An 11,144-nucleotide genomic window follows, 5' to 3' on the forward strand; every position below is an offset into this window, starting at 1 on the left:
GCAGTGCTCATCTCCGTTTCAAAGCCGAAGAGCCAATGCTGTCTGACGACGTCTCCATGGTCATGTGCCTGGCATGACTCAATGCTGAAGGCGCACGGAACGCTGTTACCTTCCCACCAAAGGTGGTCCCTATTTTTTCTACTTGCATTTTTACATGATTTTGAACTGCTACTTTGGCAGAAGCTGGGACAAGTAACGGGGGCTCCCTCCGTTACGCAGCGCTAGGGATTCGAACCACCGAACTTCTGATTGACAAACTCAGCATCTTAGCCACTGAGCCACCATGTCCCACTTTCACTAAACTAGACCTACCCAATTCCAGCAACCGTTCTTCCTACGTTTTAGCCTCCAGTCCCCTAATCATCTTTACAATTACAATTATAGATGACTTTGGTTTCTTATTCTGGTCTGCCTTGAAATTCAGACAAGAGGCATGATTAAGGAAGCAAGTTCATGCAGATAAGGAGTTTTAATGTGAGAATAATAATCTTAATTATTAATAATAGACACACCCATTTCTCTCATCTTTCTCTCTCTTCCTTCTCATCTCTGGTTCGTTTAGGTTTCCTGTTTTCCCCACTATCTTTTCATAATCTCTCACACCTAGATGGCAGCAGCTATCTTCACTAAACTGTCTATCTCCTCTCTCTCTCTCTCTCTTTCTCCTTCTAAAACATTTTTATTACTTTTCTGTACCACTACAAATACAGGTAATTCTTGACTTACGACCAGAATTGAGCCCAACATTTCTGCTGCTGAATGAGGCAGATATTAAGTGAGCCGTGCACCTTTTTATGACCTTTCTCCCCATCGTCAATGAGTGAATCATTGCAATTCTTATGTTAGTTAACACGGTTGTTAAGTGAATCTGGCTTCCCCGGTCACTTGGCTTGTCAGAAAATCGCATTACCCCAGGGCAATCATTTATGGCTCATTACCGTCATAAATATGAGTCAGTTGCCACAAGTCCGAATTTTAATCACACGACCACGGGGGTGCTGCAATGGTCTAAAGTGTGAAAAACGACCATAGGTCAACTTTGAACAGTCACTAAATGAATGGTTGTAAGTTGAGGACTATCTGTAATGGCCATTGGAAACAAAACTCATTCATTGCCTTGCATTTTCATTTCTATCTGCTTGCCTGCCTGCCTGCCTGCCTGCCTGCCTGCCTGCCTGCCTGCCTGCCTGCCTGCCTGCCTGCCTGCCTGCCTGCCTGCCTGCCTGCCTGCCTGCCTGCCTACCTATCATTTCTATCTATCTATCTACCTATTATCTACCTACCTACCCATCTATCTATCTACTTACCTTTCTATCTATCTACCGACCTATTATCTATCTATCTATCTATCTATCTATCTATCTATCTATCTATCTATCTATCTATCTATCATCTATCTATCTACTTACCTTTTATCTATCTACCTACCTACCTATTATCTATCTATCTATCTATCTATCTATCTATCTATCTATCTATCTATCTATCATCTATCTACCTACCTACCTACCTACCTACCTACCTACCTACCTACCTACCCACCTACCATCGTCCTACCTACCTATCAAATTTAGAGACTGACCATCTCACTCAGCAGGACGGTGTGTGTTGTTGTAAAAATGTACTTTAAAAAAATTGAATGGAACAACAATGCTAAACTGTAGTAGTACAGAGGGGGGGATGGGAAAGGAAAAATAACTTTGATGATATGGTAGAAAAATAGTGCATCTTTTCAACATTCCAGAGTTGAATAGCAGACAGAGAAGCAATCCATCCATCCATCGTTTTTCCCCCTCCCTTTTCGAATACTTCATCAATGTGTTCTTATTTCTTTTTCCCCCTACATTTTTTGCATTTAGCAAGGAAGGAAAAAAAATCCCTCTGTCCTTTAAGGTCCACCTGCCTGTTTTAGAAAGCAGCTAACCTGTCAGATGCTTGTACATACCTCATCTCTCTGGAATGTGTTATCAAGTGAACTCTATCAAGTCAATGTTTAAAGTCCTTCAAAAAATGGATTTTCCATAGCCCTCATGCCAGAGTGAATATCCTTTATGGGGCCTGATGTTTTATGACCGAAACCAATTTTTAAACATTTACACTTGTTAGATGGAGTGGAGACTGATTCTTTATTATTTTGAGCCGTTTATTCTTGCGTTGCTTTAACTTGGGAGAACAGTACCTGTCCACCGATTAAAATAATATCATGGGTGGAACTCAACTTATGGTAGCTACATAGCACAGGTAGTCAGACCAGAATTGAGCCAAACTTTCTGTTGCTAAGCGAGAGAGTTGTTAAGTGAATTTTGCTCCATTTTACAACCTTTCTTAACATAGTGGTTAAGCAATGGGTAGAAACTAACCAAGGAGAGAAGCAACTTAGGAGAAATTTCCTGACAGTGAGAACAATTAATCAGTGGAACAACTTGCTTCCAGAAGTTGTGAATGCTCCAACACTGGAAGTCTTTAAGAAGATGTTGGAGAACCATTTGTCTGAAGTCATATAGGGTTTCCTGCCTAAGCAGGGGGTTGGACTAGAAGACCTCCAAGGTCTCTTCCAACTCTGTTATTCTATTCTATTTAAAGTACATCACTGTTAAGTTAGCCACATGGTTATTAAGTGAATCTAGCCTCCCCAAAATATATGTTGCTAACTGAGAAACGTGCTCAGTGAATTTTGCTCCATTTTACAGCTTTTCTTGCTGCCGTTGTTAAGTGAAGCGCTACCGCTGTTTAAGTTAGCAACACGGTTATTAAGTGAATCTGTCTTCCCCATTGTCTTTGCTTGACAGAAGGTTGCAAAAGGGGATTGCATGACCCCGGGATTGCAATCATCATAAGTACGAGTCAGTTGCCAATGTCTGAATTTTGGTCATGGGGATGCTGCAATGGTCGTAAGTGTGAAAAATAGTCATAAGTCACATTTCTCAGTGCCGTTGAAACTTAGAATGGTCACTAAATATGCCTGCAGTAGGAAATTCCATGCAGTTTCCGTGGGCTTTGAGGTGATGTGTGTATTTTTTCTTTTTTCTTTTTGCGAAGAAAATGGATGAATATGTCACCAGGACATGAGCTGGATTTAAAAAAAAAAGATTTTAAACTTTTTTACAGCAATCTCTCTCCCTGTCATATTCCTGCTCCCCTGGTGCTAATTATTCTTATTTCAGCTCCAAACTCATTCCCTCAAGTATAAAATGAGAATAATTACTGCCAGGGGAAGGCAGGACAGAAAGATTGTTAATCCACTTTTACACCAAGGTCTGGTTCTCCCATCACACTTTCGGAGTTAAGTGTATGGTAACCTTACTGTTGGATGGTCAGTTTGGATGCCGTGTTTGATGGTTAGATGGCTAGCTTCCTTAGATATCTACCCTATTGTGATTCTGTGGCACCACAGAGATTTTATCATGGTTTCACCTTAATTTAATATTTTATCTTAGGTATTAGATAGAATCAAGATCACGTGAAGGGTTAATACCGCTTTATAATCCCTTGGTAAGGCCGCATTTGGAATACGGCTTCCAGTTTTGGTCTCCACGATGTAGAAAAGATGTGGAGACTCTAGAAAGAGTGCAGAGAAGAGCAACAAAGAGGATTAGGGGACTGGAGACTAAAACATATGAAGAATGGTTGCAGGAACTGGGTATGTTTAGCTTAAGAGAAAGAAGGGCCAGGGGAGACATGATAGCAGTGTTCCAATATCTCAGGGGTTGCCACAAAGAAGAGGGAGTCAAACTATTCTCCAAGGCACCTTGAAGGTAGGACAAGAAGCAATGGGTGGAAACTGATCAAGGAGAGAAGCAACTTAGAACTGAGGAGGAATTTCCTGACAGTTAGAACAATTAATCAGTGGAACTACTTGCCTCCAGAAGTTGTGAATGTTCCAACACTGGAAGTTTTTAAGAAGATGTTGGAGAACAATTTGTCTGAAGTGGTATAGGGTTTCCTGCCTAAGCAGGGGGTTGGACTAGATGACCTCCAAGGTACGTTCCAACTCTGTTCTCCCGTCCCATCCCATCCCGTCCCATCCCATTCTATTTTCTATTCTATCGCCACATATTTTTATATATATAAAAACACAGATAGATATAGATATGGATAAAATAAAACCTCACTTGTTTTACATATGATATTTTATTCAAACTTTGTGTTCGAAGGTATAACACATTTTATTAGTGCTGTTTATCAGTGATTAATAGGCAGAGAGGGGGCCAGGGTCATATGCCAGTTGTCAGATGCCTTCGGAGTCAGACATCAGTGAGGCAGAAGAACAGCTGGAGCCTCTTCCCGGTGTGCGCATGTGCAGAGTTGCCAGAGGAAGGGAACAGCTAAGGAACAGGGTCGATTTGGGAGTAAGGCCACAGGTGGACGGTGAATGGCCCCTCCCAGAGGAAATATAAGAAGAGCAAAAGGGGAGTGGAGCTTGCAGGAGACCATTAGTTCGCTTAATTGGTTTGTGACCCTCGGAGACTCCTTGCCAAGTTTTGCAGATCTCGGCCTGGCAGCTCTCCAAGTCAGAGAAGGTCTGTGACTGTAAATCCTCTCTGGAAAGACTTTGCTGGATGTGAAGGAGCAGAATTCACAGCAAATTAATAAAAGGGGTTTTTGTCGGGACCAGGAGTTTGCTTCGTGCTCTCGGGAAGAATCGGTCAGAACAATTCTCAGAGTATATATTTAAGGATGCAAGTAGTTGCTTTACTCTGGCAAGATTTCTGTCTATAGGTGAGGAACAATAAAAGGAACTGCTAAGAAGTCTTTTTCGATTTTTGGGAGCCTCACAATTGTGTTTTGTTTAACCTTCTTAACCAGACAAGCCACAGCCTGGCTATGAAAACCAGGTTACTTTAATGCTCCTGGTTTGAGTAGCTCTCACCTACCTGTTCGACAGTACTCGTCTGCTTCCTGGGGTACCATGTCTTTAACCCGATTGCCGTAGATCATTCTGGAATCCTGGTCGTAGGCTTTCAGAGTCTCGCTGGAGCTGTACGACTTCTGCGGGATTTTGCTGTCCTCGCTCTCGGCGGAGGAGCTGGTGTAGCGCCGTTCAGCATCGCAACGTTTGGTCAAGGAGCGGTATGGCTTTCGGTCTTTCACATCCATGGCCCTCCGATCGCTCTCTTCCACATCAACAAAACGGAGGTCCGGGAGGCAATCTGATCTGATTGTCCTAAGGAAAGAGAAGTCAGAGAATTAAATTGGGGTTGTAGAAACCGTAATGGATCTAAGAAGTTTCATGACATCCATTTAGGGCCGGTGATCCAACCGAAAGCCAGTTTGCTCCAGTGGTTAAGACACCAGGCTAGAAAGCAGGAGACCATGAGTTCTAGTCCTGCCCTAGGCATGTAAACCAGCTGGGTGACTTTGAACCAATCAACAGGAGATGAGTTCTAGCCCTGCCTTAGGTATGAAATCTGGCTGAGTGACTTTGGGCTAATCAACAGGAGACTGTGAGTTCTAGTCCCACCTTAGACATGAAAGCTGACTGGGTGCCTTTGGGCCAATCAGCAAGAGGCTGTGAGTTCTAGTCCTGCCTTAGGAACAAAGTCTGGCTGAGTGACTTTGGGCCAATCACCAGGAGATTGAGAGTTCTAGTCCCGCCGTAGGCACGGAATCTGGCTGAGTAACTTTGGGCCAATCACCAGAAGACTGTGAATTCTAGTTCTGCCTTAGGCATGAAAGCCAGTAAATGACTTTGGGCCAATCACTAAGAGACGGTGAGTTCTAGTGCTGACTTAGGCATGAAAGCCAGCTGGGTGATTTTGGGCCAATCAGCAAGAGACTGAGAGTTCTAGTCCCGCCTTAGACACGAAATCCGGCTGAGTAACTTTGGGCCAATCACCAGGAGACTGTGAATTCTAGTCCCGCCTTAGGCATGAAAGCCAGTAAATGACTTTGGGCCAATCACTAAGAGATGGTGAGTTCTATCTAGTGCTGACGTAGGCATGAAAGACAGCTGGGTGATTTTGGGCCAATCAGCAAGAGACTGAGAGTTCTAGTCCCGCCTTAGGCATGAAAAACAGGCTGAGTGACTTAGGGCCCGTCCCTCTCTCTCTCTCTCAGACCAAGCCACCTCACAGGGTTGTTGTGGGGAAAATAGGAGCAGGAAGGTGTGTTGGATATGTTCACCATCTTGAATTGCTAGTGAAAACAATTGGGATACAAAGAAATAAATAAACTGACAGAAGTTCTCCATGGTTTCCAAAAGAATACAGATATCCTCCTTGATATGCCCCAAAATTCTGTACATGCAACCGAACCCCCAAAAAATTACTGTCAACCTGCCTTCCATTGAGGACCTGTACACTGCATGAGTCAAAAAGAGGGCCGTGAAAATATCTACAGACCCCTCGCATCCTGGACATAAATTATTTCAACTTCTGCCCTCAAAATGACGCTATATAGCACCGAACACCAGAACTACTAGACACAAGGACAGTTTTTTCCCGAACGCCATCACTCTGCTAAACAAATAATTCCCTCCCCACTGTCAAACTATTCACTAAGTCTGCATTACTATTATTGTTAATCTTCTCATCGTTCCTATCCCCCATCTCCTCCCACTTAGGACTGCCGGACTGTAACTTTGCTGCTTGTATCCTTACGATTTATATTGATTGTTTCCTAGTATGATTGGATTGCTTATTTGTACCCTATGACTATCATTGAGTGCTGTACCTTATGATTCTTGACAAATGTATGTTGTCTTTTTATGTACACTGAGAGCAAATGCACCAAAGACAAATTCCTTGTGTGTCCAATCACACTTGGCCAATAAAGAATTCTCAAAGAGGAATCAGTGCACAACAGGACATGGGGGCGATTTTACAATTGGCTTGAAAAAAGATATAAATAGAAAGAGAAAGGAACAAAACATGAAATAAATAACTCAGGTGACACATTATTAAATTAGGGGGAGGGGAAATAAGAAAATGTTAAAATGTAAATATACAAGAGGAAAAATGACATAAGTGGAACTCATATTAGAAATAAAATGTAAATAGGGAAAATTATTTGTATGAAAATATAAGTTTGGATTGCTGAAATGCAATCCCGAAAACCCGTCAGAGAAAATAAATAAGCAAGGGCAACAACGGAAAGGAGGGGAGATGAGGAGGGAAAAGAAGAAAGGGAAAAGCAGAGAAAGTAAGGGTGGGGAATTAAGAGTAGGAAAGAAGGGAAGAAAGAGGAGAAGGGAGGAGGAGAGGGGAAAGAGAGGGGAAGAAGAAAGGAGGAAGGAGACAAGGAAAGCAGAAGGCAGAGAAGGGAGGTTGAGGAAATGGAAGGTGTAAGGTTGTTGCAAAATAAGATGGTGGATAACTTTCTTGCCACGATCTTATTTTGCAAGAACCTTACACCTTCCATCTCCTCAACCTCCCTTCTTTGCCTTCTTCTTTCCTACTCTCCTTCCTCCTTTCTTCTTCTCCTCTCTTTCCCTTCTCCTCCTCCCTTCTCCTCTTTCTTCCCCATATGTGTGAGTGTGTGTGTATGTGTAAAAATGAGTATAGAGATTAATGATGAATAGAAAAATGTTAAATAGCAATTATAAGAATGCATATCTATGAATGAATTTGAAAGGTAAGAAAATAAAAGAAAATAAAAAAGAATTCAATTCTAATTTTAATTCTATTCTATTTTATCTATACACCCTATATAGAGGCTCCTGCCATCACCTTTTTCTGATCAATATTTAAATACACACCCTAATTGTTATTTATGAGTTTCTGATTTTTTTTTTGAAAATATATTGAGGTGGAATTTTAAAATTCCAAGACAAATTCCTTATGTGTCCAATCACACTTGGCCAATAAAGAATTCTATTCTATTCTATTCTATTCTATTCTATTCTATTCTATTCTATTCTATTCTAAACAGTGGCCATCTGAATGCAATGAAACTGGTCAACTAAAAAGCTACAAATTATGAGCATCAAACTCCTTTCTCTGCATTATCAAGCATCCAAGAAAAACGGCGCCATAAATCCATCTGAGGGACAGGGAGATCCTGATTTAGATTGTCAAATCAAATCCAATTTTTATTCCCACAGTTAAGGACCAACACACACACAAATGTAAGACTAAACTAAAACTGCAATAGGACAAGACCAATGCAGAGTGTTATAGAAGGGACTAAAAATGAACAATGTAAAACAGTACAACAAAAGTATAACACAATTAAAACGAACTACCGTAAGAACATAAAACGCTAAGCCAAAATATTAGCCCTAAATCTAGGGGAGGCGATATCTAAATTACAGGTAGTCCTCAATTTACGACCACAATTGAGTCCAAAGTTTCCTGTTTCTAAGTGAGATAGTCGTTAAGTGAGTTTTGCCTCATTTTACAACAACCTTTCTTGCCACGTTAAGTGAAATCACTGCAGTTGTTAAGCTGGTAACATGGTTGTAAAGTGAACCCACCTTCTCCATTGACTTTGCTTGTCAGAAGGTCACAAGAGGGGATCACATAACCTCAGGACGTGGCAACTGTCATAAGTGCATGCCAGTTGCCAAGCCTCTGAAATTTTGGTCACGTGACCATGGGGATGCTGCAAAAGTCATAAGCGTGAAAAACAGCCATAAGTCACCATTTCCTGTGCTGTTGTATCTTTTAACAATCACTTTGAACAATCGCTTAGCTGTAATAAGCATGAAAATCTATTTAATTTAGAAACTATAGAAAATAGATATTAACATTTACAACAAATCTGGTGATTTTAACGTGTTTGTAACCCCTGGAATGCAGTCCACACATGTTAAAAGTGGCCAAGTTTGAGAAACATTGATTTTACACCTTAAAAACCAGAGTTAAAAGGTTTTGGGGCTAGGAATAGTGATTTCAGATTACGGAGCTTAAAATGTTTATAAACCTGGGCATAGAAACACCGTCTAATCTCAGCAAGAGGGTCATGCATGAAGAAAGAAAATTTTAAGTTCCAATCGAAGGAGGACCAGGGAAAAATTGCAAAACCAGACATCTGATCCTCATAAACTCTTAGCTTATGACTATCTGAGCGTGACTGACGGATAAATTATTTATCTAACTGTATTTGCAACGCATCTCCGTTTCTACCGCTTGCTGTAGATTAGCTTTCATCAGCCTTCACTTTTTAAAATGTGAGCCTTTAAATTTAATAAAAGGAATTCATCAAGGTAAGCACCGGAAAAAAAACAGCTGTCGTTACATCAGGAAGACAAACAATAACACTTGTTGAACCAAATAAATGAGAATAGAGAATAAGGATAGGTGCTTAGCCAAATTAGCTTAGTCAAAACGCCCATGAAAACAATAAAGAGTTTTTAATGAAATGCTTAGGTCAATGCTACTACAGGTAGTGCTCGGAATAGGACTACGATTGTGACCGGAATTTGTGTTGTCGTACGTCGAGCACCACCAGACAAAATCTGATTATCCAACCATATTTATGGTGATTGTTAAGCAAACCGCTGAGATTTTTAAGGAAAGCAGACGGAAGTGAAGCGAATTATAGTTATCATATCTAGTTTAGTGAAAAGAAGGACCAGGAGTAACATGATAGCAGTGTTCCAAAATTTGAGGGGCTGCCACCAAAAAGAAGGAGTCAAGCTATTCTCCAAAGCACCTGAGGGCAGGACAAGAAGCAATGGGTGGAAACTAATCAAGGGGGGAAGCAACTTAGAAGTGAAATTTCCTGACAGTTAGAATAATTAACCAGTGGAACAACTTTCCTCCAGAGGTTGTTAATACTCCAATACTTGAGGTTTTTTAGAAGGGATTGGACAACCATTTGTCTGAAATGATATAGGGTTTCCTGCTTGAGCAGGGGTTGGACTAGAAGACCTCCCAGGTCCCTTCCAACTATTGTTCTATTCTATTCTATTCTATTCTATTCTATTCTATTCTATCTTCTCTTTTCTCTTCTCTTCTCTTCTCTTCTCTTCTCTTCCCTATTCTATTCTATTCTCTCTTCTCTTCTCTTCTCTTCTCTTCTCTTCTCTCTTCTCTTCCCTATTCTATTCTATTCTCTCTTCTCTTCTTTTCCCTGTTCTGTTCTATTCTATTCTATTCTATTTATTCTATTCCTTCATTCTTTTCCCTCTCCTCTATTCTCAATTCCCATTACATCCCATCCCATCCCATTCTCATTCCCATTCTTATTCTTATTGCCATGCCATGCCATGCCATGCCATGCCACACCATGCCATTCCATGAATCCACTTTCCTGAATGGGCAGGTTTTCTAGAAACCCAACAAACAAATATTGAAAATTGACACAGACAAAAAATGCCAGAAACCAGTGACTCAAATTTCAATTCCATGATTATCGGATGATGCAACTGGTCGCAAATGAAAACTGGATGCTCAGCGACCTAGCTGCGATCACGTGACCTTGGGGAGGGGGGGCCACATTCTGCAAAGCACCTTTTCTGAGGTCACTGTGATTCTGGACCGTCGGTCAACGAATGGTCGTAAGTCGAAGACTACCTGTAATACGTGGGCTGCACCAACGTCCAAGAAGCTGGGGATAGCTACAAAGAGACCTCTCATCTTATATGTCAGTTGCTCTGATATCATCAGAAGTGCGATCTGACCCCAAAATAACACGAACTTGCTAAATAAAACATCATCCTTCTCAGTTCAAAGACATCCAGTCCAATTAAACGAACATTTAACTGAGTAAGCTTCAGAGAACATATTTGCAGCCTTAATACTTTAATGTGAATGTTTCCTATATTTATCAGACTCGTGCAAGTGACATTTGGTTTGGTCATGATCGTAATTAGGATGGAAGTATTATTTCTATTTATAAAGACTGGAACATATGCTGCTTTTTAGCACAGGGTGGTTTTTTCCCCCCCTGGCTTTTGACCCATTAACAAAACTGAATAGAAATTCTTCCTCTGGTTGCTTGGTTTTTGAGGAATTATATAATGGAGACTGCAGGAAAATCAGCTGGGTGACTTTTACAGAATAACAGAGTTGGAAGGGATCTTGGAGGTCTTCTAGTCCAACCCGCCGCTTAGGCAGGACACCCTACGCCACTTCAGACAAATGGTTGTCCAATCTCTTCTTAAAAACTTCCAGTGATGGAGAATTCATAACTTCTGGTGGCAAGTCGTTCCAACCGTTAATTGTTCTCACTGTCAGGAAATTTCTCCTTAGTTCTAGGTT

The 11,144-nt window shown here is 41.1% G+C and overlaps 1 protein-coding gene across 1 annotated transcript in view; it reads right to left on the reverse strand.

Moving 5' to 3' along the window:
- TENM4 (teneurin transmembrane protein 4) overlaps positions 1–11,144 on the reverse strand; it is a 490,922-nt gene that overhangs the window by 263,661 nt on the left and 216,117 nt on the right. Inside the window, exon 4 of the mRNA XM_081952366.1 lies at positions 4,875–5,164. Within this exon, the coding sequence (XP_081808492.1) occupies positions 4,875–5,097 (223 nt within the window). The 5' untranslated portion in view covers positions 5,098–5,164. The remainder of the gene's footprint in view (positions 1–4,874; positions 5,165–11,144) is intronic.

The sequence above is a fragment of the Natrix helvetica genome, assembly GCF_964273705.1.
Source record: "Natrix helvetica genome assembly, chromosome: 4".
NCBI classification, from domain to species: Eukaryota; Metazoa; Chordata; class Lepidosauria; order Squamata; family Natricidae; genus Natrix; species Natrix helvetica.